We start from the raw sequence: 22718 nt of genomic DNA on the forward strand, positions 1-22718 counted from the left end.
AGGGTAGGAAATATTTTTACCCCTCTTCCTTAATTGAGATCTAACCAACCACAATCTACCTGGCATTTACCAAGATGCAGAAGGATGTCCCTGAACAATCAGTGGGGAGCAAATGTGCAGAGGAAGATGTTCAGGCATCAACCACTTCTTTAGTGAGCTGTCCCAGGAAGCCACAACTCTGACATTCAGGGAACTACAGGGGTTGCCTCCCTTATATATTTTAAGTAGCTCTAGTCTTAACTAGTTCTTAAAAAAAAATTACAGTTAGAATTATTATCCCTTTACACCAGCAGTAATGATAAGCACAATGAAATTAAATCCCAATTCCACTTTTATTTTCAGTGTGGCAAAGTCAGTTCAAACTCCCACTTCAATTATGCAAATAGCTAGGCAGGAAAGTCAATTTGTATCTTTCTACAACACTAAAGTCAACAGAACAATTCTCCCGTAAACAAAACTTAAAGAGAAGTTTATGATAGGACAGGAGAAGACTGCATATTAATTTAGTTTACAACAAATGTGCTTTAAAGAAAGCTTCACATCACAAACCAGTTATACACTTCATAAGAACAGCACTTAAACACAGCAGAAATTCTGTAGAGTTGTATTAGAATTTAGAAGCTTCTCTACAGTCAAAATCCACAAAGAGAACTTACTTTTTCTTTGATCCTCTTCCAATAAAGATACTCCCTGTAAATCTGGAGACAAGATATCCACTTACTCCAAGACGGCTGGCCAAAACATATGCAGGATTGTATTTCACAGAGTATTTCTTTAAAACAAACAAACAAAAAATACTGGCAATTCCAAAACGATATGGATTTTTATACAAAGAGCAAATGAATAACGTGGAAGCATCCCTGAAAGACATTTACCATTGCAAAATACATTTGACTCATTGTTTAAGCTTTTACTAGAAAACCAGAAGCGCTTACATGCTGGTTCTGTATTAAAGGATCAAGCTGGGGTTCACATGGAATACTGAAAACTACACGAATTCTACCTTCTGTGATCACATCATGTGAATCTTGAACCTTGGAGAGAAACAACACATGAAAAATGTTATTTAAAACCAGCAGCCTTTGGATACTAGACCTCACAGTCTATTTTATCAACAATTTCTCTGCAGTAAGCACAAAGACGCTTTGGGATTCACCATCTTGCCTTGGCCTGGACACTGCCTCCTCAGAGAGGCAATCAAACAGTATTAAATCAAAGTAATCCATGACTGAAAATGGTTCAAAATAGGAACTTTATGTATTGCAAATTATCCCAAACAATTAATAAAAATAATCCTGCATTCAAGTTATGATACTTTTTTCCTGTTATGCCAGCAACAGTGACAGGGAATGGAGAAAAAACCTCTCCTCCTCTGACTAAACCTTCAGGTTATCTTTAATTTAAAATTTTAGCTAGCAAATGACCACTACTGCCACACATCTTAATAGATTATTTTAGGCTCGCAAATACAGAAATCTAGGGGGCGGGGGGGGAGAGGAATTAAATTATTGGAACTAACTTCTCCCATGCAGCCATAGTAAGGAGATCCCAGCATAAAGGCTGCACTTCCAGGAGGAAACAAATCATCCAAAGTTTTGATGTTTGAAAAACGAGAGTCAAAGGCTTTGATATCCTAAATGAAAAAGACAAAATTGATTCTGTTAAATATCATTCAGTTCCAGTAGAATAATTTAAAAGTCATACAAATAGATGCTTATTCTAAAACATTTTCTGAGTCTGAAATAATTCATCACAGACAAAGAAGTTAATGCTGTATTACAAATGCTGCTACACAAGCAACTATGCTACCTCATAGAGCACTACTACTGTACTTCATTCAAAATATCATCAGTAAAAAGATGACAAAAGCCATTTTTTCAGTAACATCTCTAAACTGTGCAACAGGGTCCCAAATTTTGTGACAAAATACTTGCCTAAGCACTTTACAGTTTTTTTATACAATAAATTACATTAATTTAAGATGCTTATTTTTGTTCATTCTTTTGTTCTGAAGGAGCATGTGCTCTTTCCTCCATGTACCCGACCCCCACCCCAATGGTGTAAGGAGCTATGTGCAAGCAGATACTGAATTTGTGTATTTACCTTGACAACAGTTTGGTAAACAAAAGGAAGAACTTGCTTTGACCACTGCTTCTCCAAATAAACTTCTCCATTTTGGTTTAGTTGATATCTATTACCAGTGAGTAACTGAGCATATACAACTATTGATGTTTCATGAATAATTATTCCTTTTCTTCTCTGGTAGCTGAATAGAAAGCAGAATATTTAGTTTGATTACAATAAACAGAACTGAACCAAGAGGGTGGAATTAATTTCTTGAGGAAAAAAAATACTCTTACAAAAGGATTCTAATAGTTTGCTTCCTGTTTTATAAAAAATACCCAGAATATATTACTTAACCAATTGCTCATCCATTGCTGCACAGCCATCACTGCATAGTTTAGTGTGTTAATTTAAACATATTACCTTTACAGTGGGAAGGGTTAGGGGTAATTAAGGCAGTTAACTCAAAAGACAGATAATAAAATGGCAACCTACTGTAACTCCGTTGCGATCCACTGAGCACCCACACTCTAGAAGAGCAAGAGCTGTATTCAAATTTAACAACGCTAAGCTACTGAAGTTGTAACTTGGTACTGTGTGACTCCATTCTATGTACTTCCTACAGCTGAAGATTACTAAGACCAGAACAGAAAATTGAGTAGCAGAGTAAATACTGAAAGTCATTTATTTGAGAATTCCAGCACCTAACTTTAAATATCTAAGGACTAACTCCGTATACCCTGGAATTTTGACATAAGCTCTTTTATGTGGGTTTTTTGTTGGTGGTGGTGTGGGTTTTTATTTCCCCAATTCCAGCAGACACATTAATCTTTACCATTAAGTATGCAGTAGCTCTTCTCTGCTACTTATGTCTGTAATACAGCAACAAAACATAACTAAGCTATAAAATGCAAAGTAACACTTTAAGTTTCAAAGTTACTTACTGCTCTGAAATGCCTTGAACTTCTTTTAACCACATGCTTTGTTCCTTATCTCCAACGTACGCCACTTTAGTTGGGGGCACTGCATTTCCCATGTAAAGCTTCTGTGTGCCATGTGGTTCTTCCAAATAAAACCTTGAGAATATTATGACAGGTATGAATCTTACCAAGGAAGATTAATCTAGACATAACAATCGCAAGCAAAATTTAATACAGTTAGAAATTACTTGTTAAGGACATGGAAAACTTGTAGCATCATTTTCTCTATCCCTCCCACAACAGGCCACACAGCGTACCTTTTATAATAATACCAGTGCATGTGCTGAAAGGAAGTCTGTACAGAAATGTTCTCTTTTACATTACTCTGTGTGGATTTCTATGAATACGTTTTTCCCCTCAAAGCTAAGAATGAGCTCTCCTGAACTTCTACATCTATAGCAAAATATTGAAGGACTTGACTTTTACACAGCTAACCAAACCTTAGAATGATGTTAAACAAAGGTTCTTCCACCAAGCAGCCTTTGATACATCTGGACTAATTTGCTGTTAGCAAGTATTATTATATAACCAAAACTTTTGTACAGCTAAGGAACTTACTTTGAACAAAATAACAAAGACTGTCAACAAACAACTATCTACGAAATGTCTCTTACTTAGTTTCTCCATCTGACACAGCAACAACTCTGGCTTCCTCAAGGTGTGGCCAGTTAACAAAAACACGCTTCCCAAGTACCAAACTGGCAACGTTTTCTACCATCTGAAAAAGACCCAAAGTTACTATTAATAAATTGCTTAACATATTAAAAGATTGCTGTTAAAATATTTTCAAACTGTTTTTGCAATAAAAACTACTCTAGTTAAAGAAGAGGTTTTTTGCAGAATAAAAAGCTCATTTTAGCTTATTAAATTATACTCTGAGGCATATTGCATAATCTCTGATTAGAAATGGAGAATCATATTTCATTTTTTAGGACAAAGTATCATATTCCAAGTGTGGCTTTTTACATGTGGCATATGTTAATTGTAAGACCTGGGTTGATTTACATTCTGGCATAGACTTACTATGTACTTTTTTTGTTAAATCACTTAGAACTCTTTGTGTCTCTGGGACACAACAATCAAACTGACAATTTGAGATCAGTGAAATATTTTGTACCATAGATTTTAATTTTGTATCTCAGTGAAACAAAGAAACAGCACTTGTGTCCTGGACTTTGTTAGCATCTGTAATTTTAGTCTTAGTTATGTTCTGTTTTTCCAATGAGTTTCTGCTATTTTTTAATATATTAGTTTGGCTTATTCAATTCTCTTTCCCATGTATCTTGAACATTCACTCTCCCTATGTCTCTAGTGTAAAATCCTATCTTGTTGTTTTCCTCCTCCCTCCATTCCCCGTTTTACTTACGTATTTATCTCTGAAACTTTTTTTGTTTCCTGGACTTGTCTTTTGCTACCTGGTATTTTTGATTATGAAATAGAGTTGGCTTTTAAAGCATTCAGAAAAAATATTTTGCTTCTTAATGTCTCTACATCAACTCTTTCCTCTAATTCCTCTATCAAACATTCTTATTTAAGTGGAAGGTGTAAGTCTGGTTTGTTGATGAAAAGGGACTGATGAAAAAAACACCTATATACTCAGCCACACAAAAGGCAAGGGGCACTGGTCTGGAGACTCTACTTCCTTGCATTTATACCATTTCCAACTATTAATTAGTCAGGATTGAGTCTCATCAACTCCTTACCTAAAAACATCTGAAGGCTACCACAGAGAAATGCCAGAAACTCTACTAAGGAGACTGACATTTAATATTCCCAATCAGGACAAATTTAAATCTTCCAGATGATTCCCAAAATTCTAGACTGTTCCCCACACAAATTTAGCATTTTAATCCTAATGAACTTTACTTTTCACTATTGAGTCCAATAGTCAATGAAAGCTTTCACTGTGAATGAATGCTGCTGGTGTTTTCAGTGAACTGTTTCCAAAACATATACCGAGAATACTACTACCTAATCTGGGCTAGGAGCTAAGAACTGCAGAGACCTCCAGCAATTAATTCTACGGCCTTGAGCATAAAGCCGTATTTCACCTTCCTTTCTATCGATCAAATTTTAACAACTTATACATGAAGCTAGTTTTGAAATCAAGCATTACTACTTAAATAAAGTTAAAAAAAATCTGAGGATTTCTTTTAAATTAACTATTCAATATATTTAACTATTCTTTTTTAAGAAATGCTTGGGTTTAAAAATTTTTTAAACTTTTTCAGTACTAGTCTATAAACATTTTTCTCCTATAATACACTATTGAGAAGGTTGTTATTTTTATCTTCTCAATAGTGTATTACAGGAGAAAAATTGACTATTTAAGAAATTGAATCTTTTTACGAGAAGTTTTTTTGCCTGTTTTGTTGTTGTTTGATGGGTTTCGGGTTTTTTTGTTAGGAGCCGAATGCTTACCTGTTCTCTTGAATTCTCATCAGCTATGATTTCTAACATCATGTTCTCTCCATGGCTGCTTTGCTGAAATACCTGTACACCACTTTTTCTGAGATAGAACTGGGTGAAAACATAACAGCATGTAAAACTTACTTGAACTTTCACGTCGTTATCTATTAAATATAAGCGAAAACATCAGAAAAGGGAAATCTTTTACCTTATGTTTAATGTGCTTTAAAGTAGGAAATCCACAAAAATATAAAGCACTCTTGTTGATTTTAGTTATCTTATTGTGGGTTATTTCTACATGCCAAGCATCCAAAGGTATTGTTTTATACCTAAAAAAAAGTTGCACAATGTTTGATCATACATACTGACTTTCAGCTCTAGAAGCTCTCATTACTCAAACACTCACTAATTGTTAAACCCTTTGACTTTCCTGTAAGGTGGCAATTAAATTTAAGCCACTGAGAATCTATATAAAGGACTATAAAAACCCATGCTTTACGGCAAAGAGACTACTCATTAAGAAAAAGACAAAACTTCAAGCTGCAGTATGTCCCAATCTCTATTTTAATTCACTGTTATTGTAAAATTCTATACTAGCAATGGTTTCATATGGTATCACTCATCTTCACAACTCTTCATTCTTCATCAAGTGTAATCCTGTAACAGGCATTCCTCCCCTATTTTGCTGCAAGTTTTACTACTATTAAGGTTATGTTTCCATTTAATCTTGAAACCTCAGCCTGTACTAAATAAAGCTGGCTACTTTCAATGAGAAGGAAGCTAAAAACACACTTGTGTTCAACTCTGCACTGGATCCAAATGCTTACTTTTTTTTTTTTTTTTTTTTTAAAACAAATGGTCTGGAATTAGCATGCTGAGAAATCACCACTATTATCAGATATCTGTACCAGTCTTTCATCCTCTGTGGCATACAAAGTCTAGTAATTCTCTAGAGTGTTCTTGCCATCTTAGCATTGGGTCACCTCTTTCGGAAAGTAACACTTGAGGAAAAGGGACAAATACTTCTACTTACCATCCACAACAAGAAACATCTCATTCAACATTTTTCAGAGTATATATTGGCATACACAAGCTTTGGTTAAAACGCTATTAAAAGTATTTAACTACTTTTAGTCTACTCTAAAACAGTTATGCCAGTGTTACCTTGTATGACATCTTTCTATTGCAGGGAATTTCTCTGGCCATGGTGACATGTACTGGAACTCTGCATCTTTGTCATAGCAGTACATTAAGCAAGCACTATGAGTATTTCTACGTTTCTCCTCTTCTTTTAGGCACTTATTACAGGATTCCATGGCCTGCAGCAGTCGTTTCTAAATTTTAGAGAAATCAGCATATGTGAAACTAGCAACAAAAATTATCACGGAAACATCCACATTGGGAAAGCGGATACCTACACTTTTCTAGTTAACATGTTCATTTTCTAATTGCAGCCTCCCCCTTCCTCACAACCCAGCTCTCTAACAAAATTAGGACAATTACAACGGAATGGCTTTGGAGCATAAAGATTACCTTTTTGCAAATATGTTTCCAAAGGCTAGCCATATTTTGCCTGTTACATTGACCATACAAAGAAATACTAAAAAGATTTTAGATGTTATCATAAAATTCTGCAAAATAACTCTTGAAAAAGTTTCAAAACCTTATGGGTCATTCAAGTAGCAACTGTTGTCTTTTATATGAAGGCTAAGTCCTGTCAATCTTTCACTGAGAACTATGGAAACAAATGATAGGCACATGCCATGACCTGTACATGTCTTAACATCTAATCTGCACTTTTATTTTCATCCACTTTGATGTGCTCGAATTTAATCTGATAAAAGCTATTACAACAACATATGTAATACTGTTATCCTACATGCAAAAGGAAAATGTTACTATTTTGTAATTAATGTTTTACTATTTGATTTGTACTTAGTCTTCTACCCATTACTGCTGTTCATATGAAGAGATTTTCTGTAAAAAGACTTTTTTTTTTTTTCCAGTGTTTTATTTTACCTTCAGACTTTCCATATTTTTATATGTATATAGGAATAGAATTTTTTTTCAAATATCTGAAACCAAATATTTGGACAGCTGATCAAAAACATGAACAAACAACAAAAAGTTCACATCCCTTAAAGCTTCTACCGATTGAAGCTAACTTTGCTTGTGGTAACTTTATCTAGCCTTACTCTCCAGGCAGCAAACATTTGCATTTTCCTGTGATCTTATCAAGTGTTAATTTCAACTTCCATTTAATTGCATGTGTAACTGTTGATTAATTACGAAGTTTATCAGATTTGTTATGAAGCTTTTACAGACAGCAGACATTGAAAGCACTCACCTCATCAATAAACGGTATTAATACTACAGCTTCCCATTCTTGCTGTTTTCCATTTAGGTCAGTTTTAAAATCTGGTGGATAATATTCTATAATAGGAGAGTCTTGACTAATCATCAAATGCTAGGAAAACACAATAGAGGAATTAATAACAGAAACAATTTACAACTAGCTCTAGGAAAAGACAGAGGAAGGCTGGTATTAAAAACAATTCAAGGCTGAAGAGGAATTCAACATTTAACTGTTCTAGTCTGAAATTGCTTAACAAATGCAAAATTTTGTATTTACTACTCACTTTACAACGTACTAAGAATAGTAAGAAGTAGCAGCATTTAACCATACACCTAAAATTTAGAGGTAGAATGTAACTAAGAGGGTATGCAAAAATATCAAGAAGAAAGTTACTTCAAAATAAAACAGACAACCAGTAAGCGATAGATAAATTCAATTTAATTCTAAATCCTACCTGGTAGCATTTCGGCAGCAGATCTTTGCTAGCTGCTGGAAGTACAGCAAGAAGCTGTTCAAATGGCATGAAAGGTTTTCCCAGTTCAAATTTGATTTTGAGTTCACCAATGTTGCGAATATCTGACAGATAAGGTGCATAATGATAAGGATAATACCTGCAGGGAAAAAAAGCCCTCTTAAGTTACTTGACCTGGTTATAGGACAGATAAGAAACAAACAGAACTCCGTTAATTGTTCCCAGCGTACAAGGTGGAATATCACTTCAAGCAATTTCTCATTTGACATTTTTTCTTACCAGCTCCATGACTGAACTCCATGGTAATAATAATGCAAAATCCATTGTATTGCCTGGACATAACATTCAGCTTGATCGGCCAAGAAGTCACTCAAAAGAAAGAGAAAAGATACTCATCGGTTTTTCTTATTTTCACTGGTATATAAAAATTACCTAGCACCTTGTACATAGGAATGAAGACAGAGCATTTTGGGAACATAGCAAGACCCTGGTTTTCTAGATTCATTTCATACTGATTTTTTTCTCTCTGGTCCTCAAAGACTTGTTACAGAAAACTTGACTTGCAGCTCTTTTTGCATTAGCCAAAAGCATCACTGCTGCAGTACACTGCCATGTGTTCTCTGCTTTTGACATGGACGAATATTCTGTCTTGTATTAGACATATGCAAAGACTTGTCTTTGTTTTTTTTAAAAAAAAAATAAAATGCAGCAGCATACACTTACTCAGAAACTACTTCTACACCCATTTTAGTCATGTAGTAAGTTCTTTTGTATTGCCTAAACTCAGTTTCAAATAGATCATCATCTTCTGGTTCATCTTCCAACACAGCTGAAAAAGCGGTCATGGAAAAAAAAAAAAGGGGGGGGGGTGTTAACATTCACTTATCTACTACAACTTTATTCCTCAGTTCAGTTATAGATGCTCATACCTTCCTTGCACTAAAAGTAACACGCAACAATCAAACAAAATCTTTACCTAGAGAAAATCTGGAACATTTTTTCCTTTAAAGACAGGCAATTCACTTTGTAGAACAATTACAAGAACAGAGAAGAGAATATAAGCCATCAGAAAATAATTTAAGAAAATGTTAAAATAAATTTAAGAATTTAATCTTTTTTCAGCAACATCATCTTGTATCAAGGAGTAATATTTATACGTTTTTGACACTAAATTTCAAAGCATGAGCAAAAGTTACTTCCTACAAGTGGAACAACTTTAAAAACATAATCAACACAATCAAAAATCCCAAAGCCATACAAAAATCTCTTCATTTGTCTCTACCTGTAAAACAAAATACGTAGACATATAATCATAAAAACCATAACATTGTTGAAGATTTGCTCATTCATTCCTTTAATTCATCAGGGAAATACTGGTTGAGTAAGAAGCACTTCAATAGCTTTAGCACAACTCCTCTCACCATAACCCAGTGATGTGCAGGTCCATTTCTCAATAGCTGACCCACATAACTCTTTTAGATTAAGGTCATCTCTGACATGAAATTCTTACAGATCTTCCAACTCTACACACAAATTAATAAGTTTCTTTTGTTATATGGAAAAATTATTTGCACTTACTTTTAGGGGTCACTTGACCTTCGTTTTTTTCTAAAGCAGCCAAACATATAGAATTTTCCTGAGCCTATTAAATCAATAGTTGAGATAAAGTAAAAATACACACACACCTCATTCACAACCATATAATCTGCAACTCAAAATGCTATAATCAAGATGTATAAATATTATTATTATTTAGCATAAAACCCATTACATTTCCTTCTGTTCTAATTGCCTAGGGAAAATTATTTTATCAGACAAAAGGACAGATCAGACAAAGGAGCAGTCTCAAATAAAATCTCAACTACCTTTAAGAAATATCTGAATATTTGTTTTCCAAAATACAACTATTTCCAAAACTGTGCAGTACACATTTAAGCATTTTTACCTACATTATGCATTGTGCTATGGCACCAGTATACATTCAAATTTTTCATCAGCCGATTTTTAAGAGTTCCAATTACTTTTGTAGGAAGTAAGGATACTAAAAATCGTGGTTTAGAGAGTCAAACAAGCAAAACATTCACTTCATTCTCACACTACAGTCTTTTGTCTACAGCACTGAGTCGCTGTCAATAAGCAGAATCATTAAGTTGGCCCTCTTCTCCTGCACCTGAGATATGCAAGCTCCTGACTGTCACTGCCATTCAAAGGACCAGTCAAGATGGCCAGCTAATACTATACAGCTGCTCCAAACTTCTGTGGCAAATAAGAAAACAACCACAAATAAAGCATACCTTATTAAAGGAAGAGCTAATGTCCTGCTCTTACAAACCACAAGCTGCACTAAAGAACAGGCTAATGATACACAGTGACAGATTAAACTTGAAGGAATTTCCTGCTGCTATTCCACACTCTGCTGAAGGAATATATTGGAGGTGGCGGTGGGGAACATGACAGTGGGGCAGAGTAAAGATACAGAGAAAGGTGTTGTTCCTTATTCATTGGTTATATCTAGAATTGAAAGTTTAATAACCAATCTGAGATAGCTCACACCATGAAACTGCTATTTATCTATTCATTGTCAAATAGTCGACCAAGACATGCATGAACAAACTATCAGTGTATCTGAAATACATAAAACTTCTAGCAGGCTATTCATTAAAAAGTAAAATTATAAAAGACAGCAAATTCAATCATAACTGACCCAAAAGTAAGTACTGCTGCTATGGAGGAACAGATAAATTGACATAAAGCATAAAGTTACAGGTTTACAAGATTTCAAAAATCATGAGAACTTGACCTTGACTTACCCATTTAATCACTCACAACCAGCAATGCATACAGGCAGTTCTTCAAATGTTACATTTTACTATCTTTTCTGCTCTCAAAAATCTCAAAACAGAGATTTATGCCATTTAAAAACTCTTATTTCCAAAGTTGCACATGCAAAACACTAACCTTTTGTTTCTTTTGTTTATTTTTTCTGGCTTCCTCTGCTGCAATACCAGCCGCCTCATTGAGGTATTTATTGCCTACTTTACTTTCAAACCATTTTAGGTCTACAAAGACTTCACTGAAGTGTTCACGATCAAACTGTGCAAAAAGATTAAAGTAAGTTCAGAAATATTTGAGGGATGCCAAATTTAGAGTGCTAAATTAACAATGTCTTTTCCATACATGCATTAGATTACATCTAGAGTCATTTGTACATAAACATTTTGCCCCAGAGCTACAACTAAACTAACAGACTAATATTAAAAATCTTTTTTTCTTCGCAATATATAACATATACCAAAGTCATATTTTGTTCCCTTTCAGTAATGCAGCAATGGGTAACAAAAAGAGTTAGCTAACTTCCACACTTCACTACCAACTCTACAAGTAGTAGATGTATACAGGGTCTGGGTAATAGTTTGTGCCACACTCCCAACACTTTCATAGTTCCACCCAAGAATCAGAAGACAGGGCTGAAGCAGGGACAGCAGATGAACTTCCTCCTTCCAAGTTCATCAGAAGGCTGAGATCTTCAATTTCTATATGGCCTATACCTTTTCTCATCTCTAGGATGGATTACTGCAGTGGCACTTAACAGGATTGCCTCCTGTGCGCCAGTTAGTCCATAAAGAATGCTGATGCCTACCTCAGAGATGCTAATGCTTCATTGCTCTTTACCATTGATCTTCACAAAAAAACTTGCAAAAAATATTGCTCTCCAAGATCTTCAGACATAGCTTACCCTACAGGAAACTGACCAGCAGGGGAAGCAAAGAATATCATTGCTTGCAGCACACTTTGCCCAGTACTGATGCTCATTATTCAATGAGAATTGAGAACCACGATTCTACTGGTGAATCCTCATTCGACCTGCAGTGCTAAAAGATGCTTGCTAAAGCATAGATCAAATGAGTCAATCTTTTTCCTCTTATGGTAAGAACAGACAAGAACTGATTAGATCCCATCAGTCAAATGATAAAACAGCTGTCTGGAACACTTGTAAAACAGCCATTTAACAGTTCATTAAAACTACAGAATGGTGTATTCTAGGGCACTATATTGAGGTTATGTTCAACAGACTATACCATTCTATGCAGTGCAATTTCAAAGTTACTTACATCTGACAATCTCGTGAGATATTTCTCAAAGCGTTTTAAATTCAGATGCCCATTTTCATTTATGTAACCTATAGGGGAAAATAAAGCACGTTTTTTAAATCAACAATTTAATAATTTTTAAATTTCAATTTAAATGCCCATAGATAATAGAACGTCATCTTGCTGGCTCTCTATAAAGAAAGCGTAACAAATGCCAAATATTCTAACATGGCTAAAAAAGTGAATAAATATTAATGCAGGAATGTTAATGCTTCTACTTTCCACAACTGAACTTAAGTGTTCTTACCTCCCAGTTCTGGCAAGATAGCCATGTATGTTCTATAAAGTAGTGGCAGTGCATCATGATTAATGTGTAAATGAGGTAGATGAGGAATAAAATCATTTCCAACAAGGAAACCCATTAAGATCCAATCATCTATTATCCTTTCGATATCATACTCAAAGGAAATCTTGTCCTGGGGGGGGGGGGGGGGGATGGGGGAGGGAAAAAAAAGAAAACAACACAGCAGTATAATTTTTATTATTATGTTTGCACACACTTTTTTTTCCAATCACAGCTCCATTAGAACTTACTTTTACTGGTGAAAATTCATAATCAATATATTCTCTCATCAGTGATAAGTGCAGTAAATGAAACGTCGTTTCCTCTGGTGCACATGCTCTGTAAGTTATTCAAAAGAATAAGTTAATTATTTATAAACACACTTTCAATATGAATATTTAATAAGTCCAAGGTTACCTAAAACCAAGTAATCTTAACAGGATTGTACCTTTGCAGAAGTAGTAACGTACAAACATTTCTTTGAATCTATTTTAGGATTCATTTGGTTTGAGTCTATAAAATTTTGCAGCAGAATCTTCTAAGCAGCAAATTTGACTGCACTGTATGGAAAACAGCTACCTTAGAGAAAGCAGGGCAGCTTTATGGAGTTCCATAGTGCATTAACTATTTCCTAACTAATTAACCCATTGTCTTAAAAAAAAAAAAAAAACAAAACTAAAAAAGACAACAACCTAACCTAATTTTGCACCAAACCAAATAAATTTTAAGGTATTTTAGAACCAGTCTGAGTATATGCAGAGTACACAGATTCATGTCTAAACTGTCTGGATTACACTTGCCGTCATTTGAAATGCTTCTTGTAAGAAAAGAATATGCTGAACTTGAAAATACGCTCCACGTGTATTATCTACCGGCTTCACCACAGCATCAAAAAAAAAAAATTACAAACCTACTGTTTGTTTATGGCATAAATTAGCCTACCTATATTCTGCCTTCTTTTCCTTTTCCTTCCTGTCAATTAGAATTACTTAATACCTAAGCCAATGTTAGGCCAAAATCAGTTCATACCTACACCAAAAGATTAATGAGCTGAAGACTGATCTATTTTAAATTCGTAAAGGACTATTTCACCTTGTAGATACTCTAACTACCTGGGATCATCTCCAGTAACAAACACCTGTGTACTCACACATACACATACTTAATAGATTTTGGCCAAAATCCTCCAAGGAAGATGTATGATAAACAAGCTTATATGAAGACTACTAAGATGAACTCTGAGCTCCACCTGGCTGCATGGAACTTCAGGCCCAATTCGATCACTTTTAAAATGTAATCTTCATAGTAGCAAATCAAGGTTGATGTAGTAAGACTCCAGAGACATTCTGTCCCTTATTCCTTACTGCACTGGACTTGAAAATGCTGATAAAACAAAATAATTTCGCTCAGTCAAGAAATTGCTGTCAGAGAGTAACTTGTATGTATTCAGACTTCCAACTGTAAGTACTCATAAGTACAATATCAACAGAATACAATTCCTCTGACTTCCAGAAGTAAATTCCTGTCATGAGCAATGTTATCCAGAAATTACAACAGGAGCCAAGTATTGAACAATGTCTAATGGGGAAAAAAAAATGACAACACCTTGCCCTTTGATTTCATACTTTAATTAATCCCTCAAAAGGTCACCACATTTTTTTTTCTAGATTATTTTATTTTAAAAAAGGGAAAACCAACATTTTTCCTTGATTAGACTTAAAGTCTTTTAAAAACATTACAATGTTACATGTCAACACTATCAACAGAGTAAGTATTAGTAAAAAGTTGACTGTGGAAAAAAAAAAAAAAAAGACTACAAAAAGAATATTTAGTTCTGTTTATCATATTGTCCTTGGCAATAAAAACATTTGTTTATTAGCACAAATGATGCAATTATCTAAACATTTATAAAAGTTTGCAATAAAACAAATAAAACAAAGATTTGCAAAAGATGCAATTATCTCAACATTTATATGACTTATCACTGTATTAACCAAAATATTTTTTGTATCAAAGAAGTGTATTACTGTCTCTCCTGCCTTCTCCCTATATCCACCAAATACATGCTTAAGGTCCTCCAAAGAAGGAACCTAGCCACAGTGACAGTTATAAAATTATTTTTTCTATTACTTCAGAAGAGCTCCAAGTTCATGCAGTTTCAGAACAAATCAGTTTTTTCTGACTGATCACACCCCACAAGTTAGTTCAAATGGGCATATCCAGAATAAGAGCATCCAGTCAGCCACTTCAAAGGAGTTTATTTTAGTAATTATTCTAGTAATTTACTTACATGTACAAAACCTCAGAGTTATAAACACATTTTAAAAAGTCAGTATCTGCATTAGACAATTATGGAAACAATGTCAGTACAGCCTGGGCTGCTCCATTCATAATATGAAGAAAGAAGCACAACACACTAAAGCTCTAAGGAATTGGGGTTTTTTGGGGTTTTTTTTTGTTTTTTTTTTTCAAATCAGCTGTCCTGACAGGATACATTTTCTTGTGTAAACTAATTCAAATGCACAACTTAGCTGATTTCTCTAATTTCACGTACTTTCTAACACAAAAATAAACTAAGATTTTATTAATTTCGTATGCAATCAATAAAAAAATCTTTTTTAGTGTCCCAGTATACTTTGGATTTAATTTCATTACTTATAAAATAAGAGTAAAGTTAAATCAGTTCACCTTTGAGATTTTTTACCACCAAATCTGACTTCTTCTCTTAAGAGCGCAAAGTGTGCCTCATGACTTGTTAATCCCAGCATAATCTATTACAAAGAGATATTAGAAAGGTCTTACTTCAGAATTTTTTTTTTTTAAAAAAAATGTTACACAAGATTCCAGCAGTATAAAGAAATGTTGCTGTTCTGTTTCGTTACAAATTCAAAACTTCACAGGAATACAAAATTACATGTTTGTTTAATAACATTTTAGAAACCTAAGCACTTCGGAAGACACCAAAGACATACACACTTTATAAACTTATTGTTGTTTGTATTATTTTAATTGCACATACCAAGTCAGCATCTAAGCCATAGAGACAGTGTCTTGTGTTTGGATCATGATGGGGCTTTGCTTTTTCTGATCTGATGAACTCCATTATTTTATGCTCACCTTCCCCCGGAGTCTGCACAAATAAAAACACCCCATCAGTAAGTATTTGTCTATAAAATAAAAATTTATTTAAAATAAAATATTAACAAAATACAATGACCTCATGGCCTGATAAGTAGACTGTTACTCCTTGCCAGGACTTGTCTGTGGAAATCTTCATATTTACAAAATATTTAAGATGCTCATGCAATCTGGCCATGAATTCAGTTCCTGAAAACAGAAATCTAAGTTAAACACAAAGCTTTTCACTAGTCATTTAAAACTACATTTACATATCAAAAGTATTAATGCAAAAACAAGTAATAAAAATTTTGCAAGAGATGAAGGGGACAGCTGTTTTTTTTCCACAGAAATCTAAAAATTTTTTAGAATGAGACAGTATTCCAACCCTACTAAAAGGTATTAAAATTTTGTTCCCAACTTACCTTAGCCTTTACCAATTCCATCCTCTATTTTTTTTTTTTTTTTAAAACACCTTAGGATAGGAAAACAGAGCCAAAATACAGATGCAAACCCATAATTTATTAATTATTTAAATTTAAGTGTTTGGATTTATCTTACCTGGTGTTATACAATTGGAGTCAAATCTGGCTTCTGTAGGGAGAGTTTCTCCCTTTTCTAATGCCTTTTTTATTTTGTCCTCTGCCTCTTTTGCTGATCTAAAACAAAACAGAGTTGGAAAGAGAGAGTAGAGAAAGAATCATCTTATTCTAATATCCAAAGTACACCTTTACTGACAAAATAGATACAGTTGACTTTTTAAAGAGTGTTTAAAAAAAAAAGGGGGCGTGGGGAAGGAAAATTTAACTCCTGAACAGAGTTTGAACTTGTTTCCAATACAACTGGAAGGCTTAAAAATCACACCTTTTTCCCTAGTAATTATGATAATCTGTCATTACCTAGATACAGTTAATATTTAGATTACCAAGATGATCATTCAATGGCTGATCACAATGAAAGCAAATTAATGATGAAACAGTAGGAATATTCGGGATCTAAACACCTGAAGATGCTATCCCAATTTATCACCACTAGTAATAGCGAAACAAACAAACAAATACAACCCTAGCTTTTCTTGGCCAAGGATTTCATAAACACTTTTGAACCAGAAAAACAGATGCCACCAATGTCAGAATATTTTTGTCCTCTCAGTTTCACTCCAATCTTCTATTTAGAACTCTTTCTTAATCTCTTCTTCCCCTCAATCTCCTTTTTATCTTTAAAAAAACCAAACCGAAACTACAATAATAATAATATTAAAAAAAAAAAAAAAAAAAAAAGAAGAGTAGCTTGAAAACATTTTCTCTTGTCCCTTTCCCCCAGTTTGTTTCTGTCACATTTCACCCATCATCCCTGTACTGTCTGGCCGCTGGCTTTCCTTACAGCAGTCTTCAAAGAAGCTTCCACATCTCCCAAAACATTAATGTAATTCTTAACACTGTGAAAAGTGCTTAAGTGCCTGCAGCTCTGTATTTGAGCTAGGTTGCTAACTGGTATCAACAGGAAAACAGAGTTTCATTAGAAACCTCATTTCTCCTGTGACTGTCAAAGAACATTCCATTGTAATTACCAAAAAGGCAAATCTAAACTTCGCATTCGCAAATACCGAAGACTCTCACAGGTTATGAGACATCTGTAAGAGCTCCACTGCAGATTTATTTCACCGAAAAGTTCATTGGAAAAAAGCTCCCCCCACTCCCAAGTCCTGCATACACAGAGAAAAATCTAAGTAACAAGCAAACTGTCCTTTTTAGAATCCTGATTTTAAGTATCAAAATTTTACAGGTAGTTACCCATATTTAACTAAAAATTAAAGCTACTGTCAAAGGCACAAGAACTTATAATAACGTATTTTGCTTTTTGTGGCATACATTTAAGTCAATGTGGTTTTTTAAGTGTTTACTATCCTAAAGACAGAGCAAGAACAAATATTCTCACCTAAAACGTCTCCCACGCTGCTGATTCATTTTTGCTCTTGGAGCTACTCCATCAACTGCCATGAAGAAAACCTTCCTTGGTTTAATAATGCGAAACAGTACTTCCAAATAGTGAAAAATATCAGCAAAAATCTTATCTTCTGAGATTCTGAAGTGAACATCATCATCATTTGGATGTGAACACTGATGTATAATGCCATTCATGTCCAGGTATAAGTTGTCAAATTCTGGAATCTACAAAAGTCACAGTTAGTACCCATTTGGTGACAGCTGAAGCAATGCAATCACTTCCCAAGGCACAGCGGAGAGCAATGAATGAACTCTGGAAATGAGCCGAGGTGTGAAGACCTCCCTGGAACCTACCACACATCAATGGGCTAAGAATATCCTGACTGGTTATGGATTTGTCTGCACTTGCAATCCGTTACTATGATTTTCCCAGTGAAGAAAGGCAGCAGAACAGACTCCTATCCTATCCTGACTATTTCTGGTACTGCAGGACTTCTGCCCCCTGTGTGTGGCCAATCTTCTACATTGTATAAGGGAAAAGCAAATCACACTTTTCAGGAAGGGATAGTTTTTGGTTTTTTTTTTTTTTTTTTCTTTTATAACCCCACACATTTCACTGATTCAATCTTGCACAGCTGCACTATAAATGATAAAAACTACAAAACTGAGTATGCAGTTTCCAACAATATTTGAAAAGCAAAGCCAGCTTAAGAACCTTTAGGGCTCTCCCCCTGTTAACCAGTTCCTACCATGACAACTGCATGCTACTCCTTTAGCTATACTAAGAGCCACACGTGAGTCCAGAGTGGCAATTACCACCAAAAGCAGCAGAGTTATCAATGATAACATAGATTTTTTTTTTTCCCTATGCTTTTCAAGTGTGGGTTTTTTTCTGTCTAGTTCTCTGTATTTCCAGCAGCCTTATCTGTACAGTCCAACTTTCTTCTGGAGGAAAAAACCCCTCCCCTGAACGTACACAAGCAACATATAGTGCACAAACACTGTTACAAGGGGCCATTATTCACCTTTTTGTTATCAAAAACCACCAAACATGCACAAGAGCAATTTGCAATGAGCAAATCTACTCTTTAATCCACCAATATGATTGTTCACAAAAATCCTCCTGTCATTACAATTGGAAAAAGGCACCACTAATTTTGTGATTTTCTGTAGTATTGCTTATGCGTATCTTTATATGATTTTGAAACTATGTTGTTGGACTTTATCATCCAGATGCAAAAGAAACATAACTGTTTCTGAAGGAGGAAGGATGAAGAGAAGAAACAAGATTGGGTAGGCTCTCCAGTCACCTGCAAGTACTAGTCTTCTGTTGCACATAATGATCTTCATGCAGTTAAATTCAGTAAACAAACTGTTCTCAATCTGCTCAAACACCACAGCATCCACACAGGCACCACCTCCAGAAAAGAAGAGAGCAGGGCATTTTACAGGTAGCATTCTAAAGAGATGAAAACTAAAGCTTTTATATGGAAGCAACATATATACAGAAAACGGATGACCTTTCAAAAAGTGAGGCTATAATAGGGTTTAAAACTAATGATGTGTTTTACATAGGGATTGCTTTTTATTCTGGGTAGCTTTTTCTGTAACAGCAAGCAAAAAATCCTAGTCTAGATGCTAGTATGTGTCAGTCTGTATACTCAAGTGGTCTGGCAGAGACAAGTAAGAAAGGGGATACATGCTGTTGTTGAACAGACAACAATCCAGACATTTTTCTTCCTTTTTTATACAGAGTAAGTATTCCACATAAGTTAAAGACATCATCTAGTCTTTAGAAAGACTAACTAGAGTATGATATTAGCATACTTAAGGTTGAGTTGTATTTTCTGTTTATCCTAAGAGCTCTAACAGCCTCTTTCAGAAAGAAGCATGGGTACTACCCCCTGCTGCTATCCCCCTGGTTACAGCAGGCACATGCTAACCCCTCAGCTCGCCACAGTCCACACCTCTTCAGCAGAAGTTTAAAGCTGCCACCAACTCTAGTGAGCAGGCCAGGCTTTTAACCAAACAGCTGAAAAGCCAGCATAGACTGCTGCCACCTTGCTACACAGACAGCATGAGCCACTGTAATGAAATCCAACAAATGATGAGCAAAGACCTAAGCTTTGAAAACTGTTTTGAAACTAGAAGGAAGGGTCAAAGGTCCAGGTTTGTAATCACTTGAACATGACATCTTAGACACATTAATACAATAGCTTTTTAATCTTTTAAAATGCTGTCTGTTTAGGAAAAATGTATTAACACTCAAACACACAGTCAATCATCACCCAACTCATCTCAGAGCATCCTTATTCAGACTATAAAACCACTCCGTAATGCCAGACGAAAATGGTAATAAAAGTTGATAGCTTATGTCTAACAGGCACCAGACGTGATTTCTCTGAAAACAAGACTTTTTTTGCCAGACTGTTAAAAGCACTATTTACGGCTTGCGTTCTCAGGCTTCAACAGCCTTGTTAAGGTTTTTTTTGCTACTAATACAAACCGTCCGACGCACGGGACAACAAGGAAACGCAGCAGAGCTGTAAAACCTGTCCCTCGTCATTACTGTGCCCAGTCGTCAGCAGCAGTAAGTTTTCCGAGCCCGGTACCGAGGCAACTCCGGCCTCCTGCTGCCCAAGGGGCCGCCAGGTGCCGAGGCAGCACCGCGGAGTTTCACACGGACCGGGGAGGAGCGAGTCCGCCGGGAAACAAAAGCGAAAGGAGCGAGCCCGGACGCAGGGAGCCGGACACCGCCGCGCTGCGGAGAAACGCTCCGGACCAGCATTCCCTCCGGGAACAGCGCGGGTTCGGTTCGGGAGCTTCCGAGAACATCACCGGCGTGTAACGAGGGGTGCAAGTTCCTGCGCCGCCGGCCTCCAGCAGCCAGCTCCCGGCGCTGCTGTACGATAACGGCGACCTCGGGTCGGACAGTCAGCCTTTCGTGGGGGCGTCCGAAAACCTCGCCCGCTTCCCGGCGACCCGCACGCAGCCACCCCGCGACTTTGGCCGCTTCGAGCTGCGGGTCCCGCCGAAGCGCGGCCGCAGGCACAGGCGCAGCCGCCCCCCCTGCGCCGACCCGTCTCTCGGCGAGCCGGCCTCGGCTCCGGCTCAGCCCCGCAAGCCCTGTCCAGACAAGCCGGGCCGAAGACCAGGACCGCTCCCGCGCCCGCCGAAGGGCCAGTCAGGATCCCCCTCCCCCGGCCCAGTGCGGAGCGGGGACGGGCCCTTGGCAGGCATCGGCGCTCCGCTCCCAGCTCACCTGATGCTCCTTCAGCACCTGGCTGAGGCAGGGGTACCGCTCCGAGATCCACCGGTAGAACTTGGGGACCCCCATGGCCACCGCTGCCCGCCGCCCTCACCGCCCCGCCGGACCCAAACAACCGCGGGCCGCGCTCCGCCTTCCTTCCGGCGCGCCGTGTGACAGCGGGCCGCCCGCGCCATAGAGCGCCGCGCAGAGCGCCCCGCGCCGACCATAGAGAGCGGCGGACAGAGCGACGGACAGAGCGGCGCAGCCGGCGCGGGGCGGGGCCGGGGCTGGCTCCCTCCCTCCAGCGGCGCCCTACCTTCAGGCCTAACCACCGCCCCGCGCACGGCGCGCGGGTGCCTCACCCGCCCTCGGCAGTAGGCGCGCGAAGCGTCGTCCCGGCCCCGCCCCGCCCCGGGCAGCAGGTCCGGTCCCGGTGCGAGGGACGTGCCACAGCGGCACCGCCCGCGACGGGGAGCAGCCCCAGCACGCTCCCACCACCGCAGGAGAGATCACGGGAGGTTCCAAAGGTCTTGCTGGGAAAAGGCTTCAGCTGCATGAGGCTGTGACGACACTTTAGATTACCCACTAGTTCCTCGGAGAAACAAAACCACTCTAACCAGCTGTAAGCCTATTACTTAAATTTTCTCTCCAAAACGCCCTGAGTTGAGCTGAACTAAAACTTAAGTCTCACGCCACAGTGTCACTGCAATCACACCTACCAGCAGCGTTTGTCTCTTGGAACGGCAGAAGCAAAAGTGCTGTACAGAACCCCTAGGTACCCTGCCGCGGGGTGAAAGAGGATGAGTTCTCCCTGTCCCCCCGTCACCTCCCGACAGCTTGGTGCCTAGAGAGCAAGCATCACTGTAGGTTAGCGTATGCCTTCGGAACACACAGAGTTAGACTAATCTCATCCGTGTCAAAACACTTTTTCTGAAAAACACTCCCTAGAGCCACACTGTTCACGCGGGAGGGAAGAGAGAAGTCCCAGGAGCCTGAACATATGGTAAAGTCAGAGGTGCTATACCCTGCCTGCCGCACCAGTGTCAGAGCCGTACTGCCAGGGCCCTTGAACTCGCAGCTGTGTGTCCTTTCCACCGCCAGCGTTCCTTAGCACAGCAGGCAAGGGCTAAGGGAACAGCTTCAGAACATTGCAACACTTTAGCAGTTTCTTCACGGTAAGATTTAAGATCCCAAATGCTTTTCTAGACATAACCAGGCCATATGGAAGAAAGTCAAAGGAAAGCAAAATTCAAGGTCTACTGCTGAAAAGAAATACTAGTTATTTTTAGAAAGCCTTCTGAACTGTGAGGAGAAAAAGTTGGAAGAACCACTTTACATCATATCAGTATAAAAATTTAATGTCAGATTTTCTAATCTACAAGTAAGCTGAATGAGAAAAGTCTTTACAGAAGTGTACTGTACTTTACAGTTACAGTGAATTCTTTCAACATTGTGAAAAATTTTTCATATAGTCAAAGTAAGAAAGTCGCAGTCTCGATAAGCAGTTTCTACGTATGCCTTCTGTATGTATACGAAACGTAAGTCTTAACGCCTTACATGGCTCTAAATGTATTCATAACATACCTGCAAGTGTTGTTATATATTCTATACAGACTTTGGATTGATTGTAAGACTGTTCCACTGCTTATAATCAGAAACCAACAGAAGTAAGCAGTTATCACTGATTAAT

General features: G+C 37.4%; 1 protein-coding gene across 2 annotated transcripts in view; it reads right to left on the reverse strand.

The window, feature by feature from the left end:
* Positions 1 to 21115, reverse strand: part of XRN1 (5'-3' exoribonuclease 1) — a 36387-nt gene extending 15272 nt beyond the window's left edge. Inside the window, exons 1-24 of one of the 2 annotated variants that reach the window (XM_086468742.1) lie at positions 21041 to 21115; positions 17771 to 18003; positions 16394 to 16491; positions 15933 to 16042; positions 15735 to 15845; positions 15404 to 15486; positions 12967 to 13054; positions 12680 to 12848; positions 12394 to 12461; positions 11240 to 11374; positions 9860 to 9923; positions 9005 to 9110; positions 8561 to 8650; positions 8264 to 8420; positions 7801 to 7920; positions 6618 to 6787; positions 5662 to 5782; positions 5466 to 5564; positions 3659 to 3762; positions 3009 to 3140; positions 2104 to 2266; positions 1520 to 1633; positions 936 to 1034; positions 657 to 772 (exon numbers count right to left, since the gene is read on the reverse strand). In XM_086468742.1, the coding sequence (XP_086324868.1) occupies positions 657 to 772; positions 936 to 1034; positions 1520 to 1633; positions 2104 to 2266; positions 3009 to 3140; positions 3659 to 3762; positions 5466 to 5564; positions 5662 to 5782; positions 6618 to 6787; positions 7801 to 7920; positions 8264 to 8420; positions 8561 to 8650; positions 9005 to 9110; positions 9860 to 9923; positions 11240 to 11374; positions 12394 to 12461; positions 12680 to 12848; positions 12967 to 13054; positions 15404 to 15486; positions 15735 to 15845; positions 15933 to 16042; positions 16394 to 16491; positions 17771 to 18003; positions 21041 to 21115 (2825 nt within the window). Of the gene's footprint in view, positions 1 to 656; positions 773 to 935; positions 1035 to 1519; positions 1634 to 2103; positions 2267 to 3008; positions 3141 to 3658; positions 3763 to 5465; positions 5565 to 5661; positions 5783 to 6617; positions 6788 to 7800; positions 7921 to 8263; positions 8421 to 8560; positions 8651 to 9004; positions 9111 to 9859; positions 9924 to 11233; positions 11375 to 12393; positions 12462 to 12679; positions 12849 to 12966; positions 13055 to 15403; positions 15487 to 15734; positions 15846 to 15932; positions 16043 to 16393; positions 16492 to 17770; positions 18004 to 21040 lie in introns of both variants that reach the window. The other variant, XM_086468743.1, reaches the window with a different exon arrangement.
* Between the last annotated feature and the right edge of the window lie 1603 nt (positions 21116 to 22718).

The sequence above is a fragment of the Leptosomus discolor genome, chromosome 7 (genome assembly GCF_034619465.1).
Source record: "Leptosomus discolor isolate bLepDis1 chromosome 7, bLepDis1.hap2, whole genome shotgun sequence".
NCBI classification, from domain to species: Eukaryota; Metazoa; Chordata; class Aves; order Leptosomiformes; family Leptosomidae; genus Leptosomus; species Leptosomus discolor.